This window comes from Amphiura filiformis, chromosome 1, assembly GCF_039555335.1.
Source record: "Amphiura filiformis chromosome 1, Afil_fr2py, whole genome shotgun sequence".
Taxonomy (NCBI): Eukaryota; Metazoa; Echinodermata; class Ophiuroidea; order Amphilepidida; family Amphiuridae; genus Amphiura; species Amphiura filiformis.
In genome coordinates this window covers 68,299,863-68,316,983 of record NC_092628.1, presented here as the reverse complement: position 1 = coordinate 68,316,983, position 17,121 = coordinate 68,299,863, and the positions used below count along the sequence as shown (strand labels likewise).

The following is a 17,121-nucleotide window of genomic DNA, read 5'->3' as shown; positions in this document are numbered from 1 at the left end:
TGGTCTATATTTTTTCACAGCTGAATTAGCCTAGACTTATTCGGTTTTGTAAACCACGTCTTTCAATATAGATTACCATGCTCGATTTCTCTCCTCGTGAATATTGCACTGCGAAATTTAAACATTTCTTTTGTATACTTAGAGTAGGTAACTTCAAATCAAATAATTTTACGATCCACACCACTTATAAGAAACTGAAACCAAAACCGAAACTGACTGACACAAATGTTCGGTTTTAAACAAAAGGTAGAAACAATGAGTTCGATATCTTATGATTCAAGTGGTTAGGCAGGACAATAGGAAACCACGTGACCAAAACCAAAACCAAAACTAAAACTATATATTTGAAATGAGGCAATGTATTTGAATAGGAAGGATTTCTCCTTGGATGCAAAATAAGTTACTTGTCGGAAGTTAATAATGTTATAACAAAAGTTTCCGTAAATAAATATTTTTTTACGTAGGTAAATATTTTTGAAATTACGCTTTCATGATATTGTGAAGAAATTAAGTTTGCATCATTTTTAATAATTTTGCAATGCACGAATTTCTATCCAAACTGCGGCCAAAATACTTTTCCAATTCAAAATAACTAAGACTTGAATAGTGAGGTCACCGCCGGGGGTCAGGGATCAGGCTCGAGGTTACACTCACATTGATACGCATTGGTCACGTGTCCAGAAAATTTTCCCGTGAAAATTTACCTATTAATCTTGACTGGTTATAAAGAAGAGATTCATGTGCTAAAACCTGGGTCTATTTTAAATGCTTCAAATTTGCTACGAGTTTGTACATTAATGTTAAAACAGATGATTTGAGACTCATCCCCCAAAAGCGTCTTTATTAACGTGGCGTTTATTCTTTTAAATTGGAGTGCCCCGGTGTCTGTGCAATGTGGCAGATTCATTAAGTGTCTTCGTTTCGTGACACAACATCGTCGAAGTCTTTATAACATAGCATTCCAAATCCATTATTTCTCGACGTTTTGTACCACTGTCGATGGCTGTAAACTGTAGTACTTACATGTCGCACGTCAGTTAAAAACATCATAATTATCAGTTAAAACTGATAATTATGGTTTTTACCTGACACCCGCCATTTTGAGACCCGGCTTGGGCGGGCATTTATTAATATAAACGATACTAGGATAGATATTAAGAGTTGGGCAATATCATTTATAATATAATCAAAATCCATCACTACCACCATCAGTTGCTGATCATTGTATTTTCCTCTACCATTTTCAGATGTTTCAATCGTGTCATTTTTCTTTATACATCCAAGACATATGAGCTCATATGAGAGTCTCGTCTGTCAGATATTACACGATTTGAATAACATGATCGGAAGATCGCTTGACTATAGATTTCTATATACGCATGTCTCTATTGCAAGTTTAGTCTTTGTTAAAGACTACACGCGATTGAGGGGGCACAAGCCCCATTTTGCAAACCGCGATGCCTTTCGAAAAGTGAGCGAAGCGAGCAGCGAGCATGTTACCACTATGGTTTCCAAGAGTTTCTCTCCCTATGAGTAATATAGTTACACGGTCTGTGACGTAGCACAGACTATTGCAAGATATTAAGTGTTGGGCAATATCATTTACAATCGAAATCCATCACTACTACCATCAGTTGCTGATCACTATATTTTCTTCTGCCATTAGATATGGATGTTTCGGATGATGGTTCGGATGTTTCGGATGTTTCAATCGTGTCATTTTTCTTCATACATCTAAGACATATGAGAGTCTCGTCTGTCAGGTATTCCACGATTTGAATAAAACTAAGAAAGCTTGCACCGAGAAAGAGCCCCAGGTTGCCGCCAATGGTTGCTGTAACGAAATTGGAATATAAAGAGTCAGTTGGTCAGAATCGTCACAGTGAGCATGTAGAAAGTACTTTGAAATCGTATAGGTACCATCTTACCTAGAAGAGACAAAAAATCCATTTCCGGTAGCTGGTCAATGGTTTCGTAATTGAGTGCTTCGTAGTATACTGATATCACGGCAATGTTCTTCCTGAAAAAAAGAAAAATGCATTTGGTAAGAAAGTGTAAAGCCGTAATGTACGATCTTATAATATGAAATTGGTAAAAAAATTTCAAACCTGATTTTTTGGCATATTTGTAATGTTTACACATGTCCCAACTTGCACCTAAATGGAATCAGCCAAATGTGTTGTGTTTGTAGTTCAACATATCAAAGTTCGACATAATGTCATAATTCTTGAATTATGATATTATGTCCTCCTATAGACCTGTGTGTTAAACGGCCAAAATAACCAGCAGGGTTTCTTTCACCTTACCTTGTTATTTCAGCTCAAAATGGACAGAAACACTTCACAATAATTAATACTAGCATTATTTCAGCATTTTGAGTATATAACAACAAATTTGAAATTGGAAGAAAATCGTACATTAAAGCTTTTATACATACAACTGATGGATGGATGTGAGATGGATTATGATGCAATTAGCATGATTAGTGGTGTGTCATTTCATAATTTTACTAGCCTGATGCTTGTTTCTGTTAATATAAGAAAAAAAAGCGTGGAGTCATAGCTCATTTGAGGTGTATATTTTTATTTTTCCGATCAAATTTTTTCCACCAAATATAAATATTGGCCTTTATATCACGCCATTGTTGCGTCAAAGCTTTGTACATTGTTCAGGCCGTCAATCAAATACAAGACAATTATAAAATATCCTCGTATTTTCGTAAAATCACCTTAAACCAAAGAGGAGGGAAAGACAAACAAATCTTAATTCTTCTCAAATTAATTATATATATATATCGGATACATCACTTTGTATGGAGGCTGTTTCACTGATATTCTAATCTCAAATTACATACGCGATGTATTCCTCTGTCATGTTGTGTTCTGTGTTGCGGAACATTTTCTCGATGAAAGCTGGTCGTAATCTTGACAAAGAAAAAGTTGATGGGTAACGCTTCACCTCACATGGGTTGCGACATGCGCAGTCTTCATGATCTGATGTACCTTTTACTACCTTATCTGTGAAAAAAAAACCAAACCATGATATGTTATTGGGGAGGGTGTGACACAATGGTTTCTGAAAATGTCTCAGCGTTCATGAAAAGGAAGAAAGAGAACTTACGAAATCAACACCAAATATATCACAGAGTCTGTGAACATGATGTTTCTGTTAACGTCTCTCCCAAGTGTCTCGACACACAGATCGCCCCGATATCTTCATGGCAGAAGTCGCCATGGTGGTAGATCGAATCCAATAGTTCTTCTACAGCCACGCATGGCAATTTTGTTCCGTTAATAGTTCTGAGACCATGGACCGAGGGACCTCCGACTAAGGCTCTATGTCATCTGCTTTAGACTGCCTCCACCAGTGGTCCAAGCTGCGCCAGTACTGTGTTATATTCTATAAACCGAGTGTTTACGAATGAGGGCAGCTGTCATTTTTTTGCTCTGCACATATAAAATCTGAAGTTTTTGATTTCAAAACGCACAGTTGAAGTTCAATACACTCACTTAAGATTATCATGTACTTTCAACACATATATTCAAGTGCAAGCCTGACAATTGGCCTCTTTTGAAATCAAAATATCGGGAGGTATTCATCATTTTCTACCCCTGTATCTAAAGATCTCATCGTCTGAAAATCAATATAATAATAATATACGGCGCTTACTATAGCGCAATACCAAACATGTTCATTGCGCTTGAATATATGTATATCGGCTTACATATAGCAGATACACGTGTATTGACTTAGTTTCCCTGCCTGTACAATATAATTATTTACCAGGCGTAGTCTCTGTGCGCCAGACAGTTTGTTCAGTGACGAAGCAGTCTCTATAGCGTCTGGAACTGACACTATAAACTGCATTGCACTCGCACTCACTCTCAAACCAGGTATTACAACCGTTATATGTGCAGTACCGCATGCAGTACTGCACACATCCGCTTGCAGTTCCGCATGCGAAACTGCACATTCCGTCACGCACATCCGCATGCGGAACTACACATCCCAATTTCCACATGCGGTGATGCACATCGGGATGTGCAGTTCCGCATGGGGAACTGCAACATTTTTGGTGCATTTCCGCTTGGAGAATTGCAATATTTTTGGTGTGTTTACGAATGGGATGTATTAATCAAAATTATGTTGCATTTTTGTGAAAGTTTAAGTCAAATGACTATGTGCTGTGACATGCAGTGAATAGGCCTATGCGTCATTTTAATAGGCATTTCATCATGCTAAATTAAATTACTATGTCGCACTGTCGACACGAGGAAGGGGGAGTCTAAGTTAGAGTCATGGGATCTGCTTGGAATGTGTCCCCGGAACAGTGGCGTAGATTTCTTTTTGACATGGGAGGGATGGGGTTGGAAGGATTGTCTTGAAGTACAGTGAATCCAGCACCTTATGGCGACAAAAGAAGTTTATGGTACAAATGCGAGCGAAGCGCGCAGAAAATATGGCATAAGTTGAAGATAAACTGGTGACATGTGGTACAAAACTTCAAAAGTTGAATAAATGTGCGCAAAGCGTGCAAAATTTGAGTTTTTTAAAGGTTAAAATGACCAAATAATGAGGTTAATTAATAACTCTCAGAAGTAGGCCTACTTTACCTTTTCATGGGGGGGGGGGGACAAGGGTTCACCCCCCCCCCCCCCTCCCCGCGCTAGTTACGCCACTGGGAACTGCACATACAAGACTAGATGTACAGTGGGTAAGAGTTTTTATGTTTTATTGTAGTCTCGCTGAGGAGAATAATTAAATTAATGTCGCATGTAACAATTACTGTCGCATGTCCGATTTTAGATATGAATTTATTCACTTCAATATTAGGACTACTATCGTTTTACTTTACGTTTCATTTGTTGTAATTAAAAGAAAATATACCTTGGAAAGTCTTGTCCGAAAGGCCGGTTTAGTATAGAGGCCTATAATATTAGTATTGAATGAAATTAATTTTATTAAAATAAATTTTACACGCCTCTTAATGATGACTATTATAATAATGATCAACTTGACATTGTGACCACATTCTAGTATAGGTCCAACGCACAGCAGCTGAAGGGAGTAGCCCATCATGCATCTGCTTGCTCCATAGCAAATACATACAAAACATAAATAAGAGCGGCTTAGATATTGATAGCTATGGATAGTTTCACAATACTTTGGAGATCATATTTTTTCAAACAAAAGTCTTAACTCCCCTGATACAAGCGAGTAATTGAAAGTTGAAGTGACGGATTTTGTGTACACTTTCTATGGCATGTGCAGTTCTACTGTGGTACTGCAGGCAACGGTTATCGATTACCAATTCACGCAGATCTCAAATGATGCACATCAATAGCACCGGTGAGATCATTCATTCATTCATTCATTCATTCATATTTTATGAATCAGAAAAGGGCCGATGTTTACGGTAATCAGTGGTAATCGTCAGCATGTCTCAACACTCAATAGCCACCGGTCTTCATATTATAAATAATTTATGATAAACAAACCATCTAAACCAATCAGTATGATATATTATGACGAGTACTATAAAACCCATGAAAAACTTTTTTCTTTATCTAAGTCCTGGTTATTTTCTTTCTTGGCCCAAATTCGATGACTGACAAAAATTAAGCGATTTCACTCAAGTATGCAATTTAGGTATCCAATATGGCCGCCGGAAGGGCGAATTAGACATTTTTGGGACGTCATTTCTCCTCAACCCTACCACCTACAGAGTTACAGTTTGGCATGTATACTGTTGAAAGTAATGACTGTTTTAGTTTTTGCATTTTCAATCACATATTTGCATAATTCTAAAAAAAATATTAAGTATGCGCATAGCTAATTTTGCATGCGGAAATGCCACAAACAAATTGCAGTTCCCCATGTGGAAATACACCAAAAATATTGCAGTTCCCCATGCGAAAATAGACCATAAATATTGCAGTTCCCCGTGCGGAAATACACCAAAAATATTGCAGTTCACCATGCGGAAATACACCAAAAATATTGCAATTCCCCATGCGGAAATGCACCAAAAATATTGCAGTTCCCCATGCGGAACTGCACATCCCGACCTGCATCACCGCATGCGGAAATGCAAGTTGGGATATGTAGTTCCTCATGCGGAAGTGCGTGACGGAATGTGTAGTTTCGCATGCAAAACTGCAAGCTTATATGTGCAGTACTGCATGCGGTACTGCACATATAACGGTCGGTTGTAATACCTGGTTTGAGACCTTGACGTATTTTTGAGACCATAACGTGTTTTTGAGACCATAACGTGTTTTTGAGACCATAACGTGATTTTGAGACCATAACGTGTTTTTGAGACCATAACGTGTTTTTGAGATCATAACGAGTTTTTGAGACCATAACGTGTTTTTGAGACCGTAACGTGTTTTTGAGACCATAACGTGTTTTTGAGACCATAACGTGTTTTTTGAGACCTTTTTCTGTTTTTTGAGACCTTTCTCTGTTTTTGAGACCTTTCTCTGTATTTGAGACCTTATTATACTATTGAGACATTGTTGTGTGTTTGTTTCTGAGACCTTTCTCTGTTTTTGAGACCGTATTGTGCTATTGAGACATTACTGTGTGTTTGTTTCTGAGAGCTTTCTGTGTTTTTGAGACCTTATTATACTTTTGAGACCTTGTTGTGTGTTTATTTCTGAGACCTTTGTGTGTTTTTGAGACCTTATTGTACTTTTGAGACCCTTGTGTGGTTTTGAGACCCTTTTGGCCCTCACGGCCGCCCATATCGTTGCGTCAACTTTCCGAGTAATGCCAACGCGTACAATTTTGAGTAGCGCTGACTCGATATCATTATGTTGGTCGCACTCATTTGCACTTACTTTATTGAGTTGTTATAACTCAGAAAATGAAACTAGCCTAGGTTAGCATAATTTTCTAAAGGTGTGCTATAGTATACACAATTTTGCACTGATTACAAAAATAAATATTTGAATACTGCTAATTGTGCAGAAAATGATCCAATTACGTGAATTAAGTAACAAAGTACCAAATTGGGATAACTCAAAACAATAAGTACCAGTAACTTAAAATGAACGAGTTACATCAACTTACATGTTGAGTTACAATAACTCAACTAATTGGTTCTTTGAACCTTGTTTATTTTTCTAAGTTCCCTGAACTTGAATTCAGAAGTTGGCATTACTTAAAAAGCTGACGCAACGACTTACATCAACTTTTTAAGTAATGCCAACAAAGTTGATTAGTTGACGGAACTTTTTGAGCTTTTTCAGCATTTTTAAGTTCGGATAACTAAAATGAATTTTGTTTTGGCAACTTTTACACTATTTTTGAGTTGTCCAAACTTACTCCTTTTGAATTGCGCCAACAAGGCGAACAAGTCATTTCTATGAGTGTATATAAGTAATGTATAATAATCCTCTACTGAGTGACAATTCAATTCTACACCCTCTGTTTTTGGGATTTGCTCAGGCGGAAGAAGTGATGATCAATCAATATTCTGATTATGCTTTTCGACCATGAAAATCGAAACCGTCAAACACTATCAAACTAGTGAGTAAAATGTGGTTATGTTTAGAAGAATCTTCGTATTTATTTATCTTTAAACCTGATGAATTTATTCAGTAATGCCAACTGCATTAAAACTTACAAAACTCAGCCTGGTGGAGTGTGGCTCGTACTCATCTTCTATGACATACATTTGACCTCTAGTAACTTTGACCTCAGATAACTCTTGTAGTAGTTGAGATGCGTGTTATTAGATTGCATAATCTCAAAGACAGCTAAAGGTTATTTGAACTCTTTTTGAACTGTTTTAAAGCTGTATATTTCAACGACATGGTTGCTCAAATAGTTGACGTCTGTGACCTTTGACCTCAGATATCTTACCTAGTAATGGACGAGCACACAAATGTGTGTTTTCTGGGTTGCATATTTCAGCGTCACCTGGTTGTTCTGCTAACCTACAACCACAGTCCTCAACAATGACATCTGTTTCGCATTCAAGTCGACAAGCTTGAAGTGAATAATGACTGTAATATTTCATTCCTGCGTTACCATCAGATTTACAATTCGTATATGGAGGGCCAAGACTGGATACCTAAATAAAACCGTTATATTATTTATGTTTATGCTGTTACTAGAGATCGAGTTGTTCTGATGCAAATTATGCTCGTCTGGTTCTGGGAACTCTAATAGTTCTCATCAATAATTGAATGTGGTTCTTTCGTAAGATTGAACAACTTGATTTTCTAATATCCATAGGTATAGTTTAAAAGGTGCGGATCATGAAGATCAGCAACAAAAACGGTTAACAATTTCAACAAGTCTAGTCTAGTACCAAAATGGTCCAAATTGTTTGCAAAAGGCATAATTTAATAAGCGGTAACGTCCTAATGTTACCTTTAATGTAAACTAATGCATTGTAAATTTACTTTTCATCTTTACCTCTTCATGCTTCATTGTGACATAAGTATGCATTCCTGGCGCGGTACTAAACCCCAATTCTTTGATGTAAGGTGGCTCTGTGGGGTGATGCAGCATGACCTTGATACCTGCCTCTAAACCTGCAGCGTCAAGGTCATTAGTAGGGGTGTATTCAATCTCCTCGATATCAATGATCAGACGTAAACCGTTACCTAATAATTTCAAGTTCATTTGGAATGTTAGTTTCAACTGAGAATTGTTAATTATAAACAATTCGAAGAAAAATGAGGATGTTAAACTCACACTTTATACGTTTCAACTCTAGTGATTTCACCTCAGACTACCACCCCACCACATCTGACTGCTCCCATTTGTAGGCAGCAGGAAAACTGCTAGAAATCCCTTTTGGATGGCTTGGTCTATATATCCATTTTTGTCATATAGGACAACAGGCGATTTGCATGCACTTGGAAGAACATCTTCCCGCTAATTATCCTATATTAGGATATAGGATTGTTATGCTTAAACATTCTACAAATGGCAATCATTCGAGTCTAAAACGTTGAGATTTTAGATTGTAATTTTGAAACTGTCAAAAAGTTGATGGTACACCACTATAATACTCCCTTTGTTGTATTAGGTTCATCTGGGTTGTCGATAAAAACTGTTTGATGGGAATTTATGCTATTAAATCTTTTGGTTACATACTTTAGTTACAGTTTCATGATTCTATGCAGGACTTCATCAGGTTGTCAACCTTACTTCTTCTCTGAAGTTGCTACCGTTAGCGGTGCTAGAAGCTAGTCGAAAATACTAGGAATAGTTCCTCTGATCACTCGCAAAGAAGATATGGCTTCATCAAGTTACTTGTGTACCGTAAAAAGAAACATAAGGACCGCTACTTGCATTTAAAATCCCACCATCCGTTAGAACATAAAATCAGCCTGATCTGAATACGCTTATGGACAGAAATGAACACAGAACTAGCGGACAAAGCAATAGGAGGAAGTAAAATCAAACAGGCGCTGAAGCTATTCGGGACCTTGAATGAGCCTTCAACAACAACAACAACAACAACAACAACAACAACAACAACAACAACAACAACAACAAAATGGTCAGAAGTAAAAGTCTTAAACGAAACGCCTCACCAACAGGAAAAGTCGTTGTAGTTCATTCCGAGGACTGACGGGACATGTTGCACACCTCAGATTATGTCTACGAGATGCCATGCAAGAACTGAATATAAATATAGCCTACATTGGTGGAACGTCCCGCTTATTTGGGGCACGTCTCAAGCATATCAAGGAACACCAGGGAGAATGGAAAAACAGCTAAAAATACAAAATACAAGAGAAAACAACCACTGAGTCGCAGAAATAAATAAATCGGCTATCACCATGTTGCTCAAAAGTCAAAACAACCATGTCAGCCTGCATGTCATAAGCTGGGAGGACACAAATATCAAAACAAGGAAGACCAACAAGAACAAAAAGACAGAGAGGCAATTTGGATCATACAACCATGAATGGAGATGAAGGGAGCTATTTCTTACCGAATATTGTCCCCCAGCTTCTAGCACCGCCAACGGCAGCCTGATGAAATTGTAAGTACAAGGTATTTAGCCAAAAATGTATTTGATAGTATAAATTCCCAGGATAAATTCCCATCAAACTGTTATAATACTCCCTGCTTGAAGGGTAACAACAATATTTTGCGTGTGCTAGATACTTACTAGCCCCTGCAGTGGTTGACATGTGCCTTATATCTCCATGTGTCCAATCATTGAATGTATAGCAATTTCCATGATGTGTAAACCTGTGAACGAAATCCCTATGAGAACACGGCTCGTCCTTCCAATCGCACTATAAACGAAGCAAGGGCAGTTATAAAATGAGTTATTGCCGATATATTAAGGGGATATACCGGTTGAAATGAAACGAAATAAATGTTTGTTTATTGTCCATATTGCCTTTTGATTGGTCAATCATTTATTGATAAACATGATAAATGGGTCTTTAAAATATTAAAGATTAATATTGTTTGGGACATTAAGTTTTACTCAATAGTATGGTTCTATAAAATATTATTTTGTACGTAGTGAAAAATACCAGGGAACAAAAGAAATCAAGCTTTAATTTTTTGTTGTATGAGGAAGAAACCTTTGGTGACTCTTGGGCGTAAATGTGGATTATGACTTTCAAATTATGATCAGTGAATATAGCATCCATTTCAAAAGATGGCTGGTCTGAATTCTAATTAACTTATCGTGAAAGCAATTTCACTAAGTACATAGTAGTGAACTTGCTGTCATACACAGCTTATTTTGCTCTAAGCTTGTTGTCTTGTTTGAAACAACGTTTGATATTGACTGAGTTCCATTTGACTTGCCTTCAGTGTTTGATTTGAATTTGTTTTAAACTACAGCATGTACTTTTCGTTGTTTTATTTTATATTTTGTTGTCTGTCCTTGAGGAAGAGCAGTTTATCTCCTCGAAATGTCGGTTGTTTTTTGTGTGCTTGGTTTAGTTTGTCTGCTTATGGGCCCAGTGATTTTTATTGCTTGTTCCAGTATTATGTTTGTACTATTTCCCTGACACTTCTGTGGGCTCTGGAATTGGTCATTTTGGCCTTCGAACTTTGCCTAGTCTGTAATTTACTTGTTTCCTCACGTCAAGTTGGCATACCTTCCTCTTTTTCTTTCTTGTTGTTCGTATATTCAAAGTATCCTCTTGTGGCATTTGTTGATCCTTGATGTGTTTTGTGTCCGTTAGATTCACCAATACCCACTTTTACATCTCTTACCTTGATAATCATATCTTCCAATTGATGTCCAGTTCGGAGTTGAAATTCGGTCATGTTGTAGTTTCCATCATTATCAACTTTAGACCAATCAACTTCCTGCAGCCATTGTTGGAATTCTTCCGGATACAGGTGAGGGTCAATTAGGTTGTGGTCTTTGTCAATTATTCCTAAACATAGAAACAATGAAAGAGACAGCAAATTATGTCATGCCGTGTTTCTCAGATCTTCACATTCAGTCATTAAGACCATTTTCGACCCCTATTTCATACCAGTTTTTACTTCTTTAACATTTAATATACGTGTATCTTTAAAGTATTTTAAAAGGAAGTGGCTTCTGGCACCCAATATTTTGACTTTTCGTGCATACTGCAGTTACTGTCCGTTTTCCTATACACAATACACAGTGCTCTCACCATTGACGCGTGACCCCTACAAATGATGTACGTTGCAAGAATGGGCACTTGCCTAGTTAACATCACTGTGTGAAAAATAACCAGCCAATATGTTAGCTATTCTCCAAACTTCTAGCAAATATATTTCTCTAACATGACCTAAAATTACAGCTAGGTTAGATGTTCAGAAATAGTCGCACTTTTGTAAAATATGAGTGAGGGCAAGGCATAGCTAGCCAACTCCCCGTGTTAATTGAATGGAGATTTGACCGAAAATATTGGTATCGGACCGCTCACTTCTGAAGGATGCCACAAAAAACGGTACAAGCTACATCTTAACTATTCTCTGGCAATCATCATGATGAGTTTCTTATATAGTATGCCGAAATTGGGTACTGTAGGTGATTGACAAAGGGTCGCACTTTTCTGATAAATAAGTGACAGTGAACATGAAATATCAGCGCCCATAAACCCAAGTTAGTAGCTAGTTAGTGGAGGCCGTCACGGGACTGATTATTGATTATTGAAGTGCCTTATTAATAGATACGCACGATTTAGGGCAAGAAAAAACAAACCGGGACACTTTTGGAGACATCATCATCATCATCATCATCATCATCATCATCATCATCATCATCATCATCATCATCATCATCGACATCATCATCATCATCACTTTCTACATTTTTTCTAAACAACATAGGGCCTACCGTTTTAATAAGATTAAGAAATGCATGTAACTATAATTATTGTTTAGAGCGTGATGAAATAAAACATCACGATTTTCATCACAAAACAAATATAATGCATAAGAAATCGTTTGTTTTAGAGCGTGATGATGAAATAAAACATCACGATTTTCATCCCGAAACAAAGTAATACATAAGAAATCAATTTTTCGTGAGTGATGAAATAAAACATCAAAATTGTCATCACGAAACAAAGTAATACATGAGAAATCGTTTGTTTTAAAGCGTGATGAAATAAAACATCACGATTTTCATCACGGAACAAAGTAATACATAAGACATCGTTTGTTTGATTGCAATCAACCGCGACAGTTCGTCTCACACACATAACAATGCACTGCGATCAAATAGGTTGATGACAACATTTGATTGAATGGACTGCACTGCGCCATGATTACGTGCACCGGTTCAAATCCTTTGTTTGGAGCCAATCAATAATTTCACGTACAGCCTCTATGCAAATTAGAGTTTACACGCTGCAGCTGGGGTAATCGACCGAAGCTGGTTGCCGTTAGTGATCGAATGCATGAGCTTATTTGCTTTACTGAATCGATTTACTGGATTAATTTCCTGTTAACTGGGTTTAATGCCACAAAGGTCGAATCGCCTTTGCCATGGACCATGACTGCATCATGGATTTCTCTGCTATGCATATATTTTATCATTATTGATTTCTACTTGTCTGACCTTTCGATACTGACACATACAAAATTAAATTCGATAACATCTTCATTTATTAGTTGCATATATCCGGCAAACACAAAACGTTTTCGACATCATTCGTAAAAGGTTAGAAAAGGTTGCCAGAAACCGTTTAAATGTCGGGTTATATAAAGGGTATAAAACGTTTTCAAAACATTCAAAAACATTTTATGATAACTTACTGCAAATATTCTAACATGATGTTATTTAAATGGTGACAAAATATTTCGCAAAAAATGTTTGCCAAAAATATTTTACAATAACATTTTTAAAACATTTTACAAATATTTCTGTATATTGTTGTAGTGTGTTTTCATACAAAACGTTTTAAACGTCTTCGTGACCTTTATATAACCCGACATTTTAATGTTATTAAAACGTTTTTACCAAAACATAAAACCCAAAATATAACCTATATAAAACGTTTTAAAAACGTTTTGTGTTTGCTGGGTAGATAGAAATCGCCTCTTGGCACTGGCTTAGCCAAGTGGTGGCAAGGGGGCAGCTGTCTCCGTTGAGAAGTCTTACTAGCATATAGCCAAGATTTCGGTGTAAGGGGACAAAGCCAAATTTTTGTCCACATTTCTTAATTTTCGAGGGGCAAAGCTAAATTTTCGTCGACATTTGTCAGGTTTTTTGTCCCATTTTTAATCATTTTAAGGACATTTTACTCTTTGCCGTCCCCACTTTATCCCTGAAAAAAAAAAATTCTGTGGGGGAACTCTGCAACCCCCCCCCCCTGGCTACACCACTGAGAAATCTATCGCAAGCATATCGATCACGCTAATTTAGTAGTTTTAAAATGTCTCTTTATACAATATAAAGTTTTCGTAACAAATCGGTTTGAAATGTCAGAAATTAACCCGCACTTTCCATGCCAAGAACTTAGAAGAGAGAAAATTATTTTAAGAATTATAATTATAAAAAGTGAGAAATAATAAACCTGAAATGGCCAAAACGTTCTCAAATTTTGTGTGATAGGAACTTAACCAGTAAGCGAATCAACAGTGATGTACAGGAATACTGAACATTCGAAGTAATCGCATCACTGATGTAAAAATATGCAATCATCTCGCTTTGAAACACAAACAAACAAACAAACAAACAAACAAGTAAACAAAAACAGGTATTTGTTTGCTTGTTTAAACGGTCGGTAGGGGTGGACACACACTTGGGTCCTGATGGGACCAGGCTCAAGCAAAATGCTTAAGCCAAGCTTTAAAAGCTTATACAAGCATGCTGGCCTATATATAGAGAATTGAGGAAAAGAAAGGCCACTCCCAACAAATCAATTGTACAATTTTGCCCTTAGTCCTTGGGTCGTGAAATAAGAAATTGGGAATAATTATTCCGTGCCTCCAATACAAAAGCTTTAACATAGAGCTAATTGAAAAAAAAATCATATTGCGCCTTGTCATAAATATCAAGGCACGTAATAACAGCAAATATAATTGAAATGAGCATAATTAAGCATCAGGAAACAAGTGCGATGTAAGAATATAATACTACCAAGTGATGAGGAAGTATGTATTTCAATACATACAGACAGCACACTGACGGTTCCAGTTGCTTAAATTTCATTTCAAATTAAAAACCAATATGTAAAGTATGCAGATGCCGTATGGCTTTGACATTATGCAGTGTAAATCACTGAGCCTATAGATATCGATGACGATTGTACAACCAAAAAGGACAACTTTTATGTTCTTGAGATGATGAAACTGCTTTTTTATTTGTATATCATATTGCCGCGTGTTTTACATTGCCGACTTTGTGTCGCACACTGATTTTTGCAATTCGCGACATTCTGATCTGTCACAATGAACATATCTTTCAAGCTATGTCCCTAGCACAACAGTACAATTCCTGAAAGAAAACTGAACGTGGAATCCAACAAGACCCGCAGAAACACGGTCATTAATTGTAGTGTTCTAATGCTATATTCATTTGAATGAGACAAAACATCAACTGAAAGGGGTCCATGAGTATAATGTCACTAACATTTTTGTGCTATACCCCAGTTAGTGACGAATCTTCAAAAGTAAAGACATTGGAAAAGATGAAAACATTTCTTTATTAACATGATAAGTTAATTTAAACTGAAATACCATGTCATGAAGTTATTTCGCCCTGACCCAAGTTTACGCCACTGTTCATTGGATAAGTACATTTATTGTCATATCCAAAGACACTCGAATAACAACGATCAAAGTGACCACCGCCCTTTTTGGTTCACCACCCTTTTTGGTTTTTAGTTGTTCAGTTCATAACGCATACAGTATCTATTTCAGACAACATTATCTCAAATTATATATAAACAGCACTGAAAGCCAAACCGGAGTCAGGGGTGACTCTAAAAGCAGAGTCCAGCCACTCTGCGATCTATATCTAAAATGACTCCATATTGAGAGTCATCTGACTCCCTTGATGAGTCATAAATTTCTTGACTCCGCAGAAGAGTCACCGTTGATGACTCTACACAGGAGTCATTTGACTCCCAATAGGGAGTCATTTTAGACATAGAGTCGCGTAGTGGCTGGACTCTGCTTCTAGAGTAACCCAGACTCCATTTATAGAGTCACCATGACTCCATTACAGGGTCACTCCGACAGTTCGGAAATAGCCCAAAATAATGATACACATAGATGTACATCAAGATAAAAATTCAAAGTATATACCTACCGGAATTGGAGACTTTACTTTTAAGTTTCACGCCATATAGAAATTTAGGCTGAACCACCATCCCTTAGGAATGGGAGAATACATTCAATGGTTTCAACAGCCAAACTATTCCGGAGTCCGACTCTCTTGAAGAGTCATAAATTTCGACGACTCTGAATGTAGAGTCTATTGACCACGGTTAGAGTCAACTGACTCTATTGTGACAGTCAGGTGACTCCTTTTGAGAGTAAGTGCTAGTTTACTCCACTTAGAGAGTCACTTGACTCCATTCTGGCTATAAGTGAGGGGTATGATATAAACGAGTATTGTATAAATGAAAGCACTCAATTAACCTAATCAGCTATAAGAATTATACTAAAGTTTTACAAGCATTAAATGTCTTGAAATGCAACCGTTTGTACACCGTTAGGTTATAAAATTAAACAATAACCAGACAATAAAACAAAAAGCAAGTAAACAAACAAGGAAACAAACGAACAAACAAATATAAACAATGGCAGACAAAAATGAAATAACAATGCGAAAACATAACTTTAACTCACCGAGGTGGATTCCAACATTCTTGATATCATGTTCCGTAAGAGCCGATTCCCTATATTTGTTAAAGTTACACACTGTCACTGCTGGAAACTCGACTAGGTTTACATACGTAATATCCACTTTTGTAATATGATGACGCATCAAATAATTCCAAATCGCATTGTACCCTAAATATAAGAAATATCCCGCTGCTAATAGAAAACAGGTCAACCACACCAATTTACGGAGTTTGCCTCCTTTTTCTCTCGTTATGTGCTTCAAACCGTGGATATCGGAATCTTCAGTACCCCACGTTCGGAAATGACAATCTTTACACAGCATTTTGATATCACAATGCAATACTGGTAACGACGAATACAATATGCTACTGCGGCAATTCAAGTCTCAAGACGACCGTGTGTACAGCTTGTCTCAAACAAAATTGTGCAAGTGGAAAGCGCCATCTTTGGCAATTAGAATATACTGTTGTGACATGATGCTTACATCAACATTAAGGGAGTTGTCCTTTCAAATACCGTTTGTTTCATTCATTTTGGTTTCGGCGTTCCAGAGTTCTGCTTCACTAAACTAAAACCCTTTTGTGCCATTTTTTAGAAAATTTAATAGAATGTTATAAAAGAACATTCATTTTGTAGGATTAGAAATGATTATGTAATAATTGCTCGGTAAAATTTCAAACGTATACGATATGCAATATTTCGTTGACCATGTTGACATGATTTTAATTTTACAACAGTGTGTGCAATATTTGTCTTTTAACGTGTCTTGGGTGACAAAGAGAGCAGCATTTACAATGATAAAATCATTGACATGTACATGTATTTAATTTTACAGCAGAATGT

General features: G+C 36.9%; 1 protein-coding gene across 1 annotated transcript; it reads right to left on the bottom strand.

Moving 5' to 3' along the window:
* Nucleotides 1-1,301: 1,301 nt before the first annotated feature.
* LOC140151933 (acid-sensing ion channel 2-like) lies at nucleotides 1,302-16,652 on the bottom strand. Its single transcript, XM_072174243.1, has 8 exons — nucleotides 16,282-16,652; nucleotides 11,215-11,381; nucleotides 10,145-10,274; nucleotides 8,431-8,621; nucleotides 7,873-8,083; nucleotides 2,855-3,017; nucleotides 1,929-2,020; nucleotides 1,302-1,834 (listed from the first exon to the last, which is right to left on the bottom strand). Exons 1-8 carry the CDS (start codon nucleotides 16,598-16,600, stop codon nucleotides 1,599-1,601), a joined length of 1,509 nt encoding a protein of 502 aa, XP_072030344.1. The 5' UTR covers nucleotides 16,601-16,652; the 3' UTR covers nucleotides 1,302-1,598.
* Nucleotides 16,653-17,121: the final 469 nt, after the last annotated feature.

Excerpts from the sequence above, each read along its gene's own strand:
- LOC140151933 (XM_072174243.1), bottom strand. The coding sequence starts at position 16,600 with ATGCTGTGTAAAGATTGTCATTTCCGAACGTGGGGTACTGAAGATTCC. Across the intron at positions 3,018-7,872 it reads GTGTGCTCGTCCATTACTAG|ATAAGGTAGTAAAAGGTACA; the intron begins GTAAGATATCTG and ends TTTTTTTCACAG. Across the intron at positions 2,021-2,854 it reads ATGACAGAGGAATACATCGC|GAAGAACATTGCCGTGATAT; the intron begins GTATGTAATTTG and ends TCTTTTTTTCAG.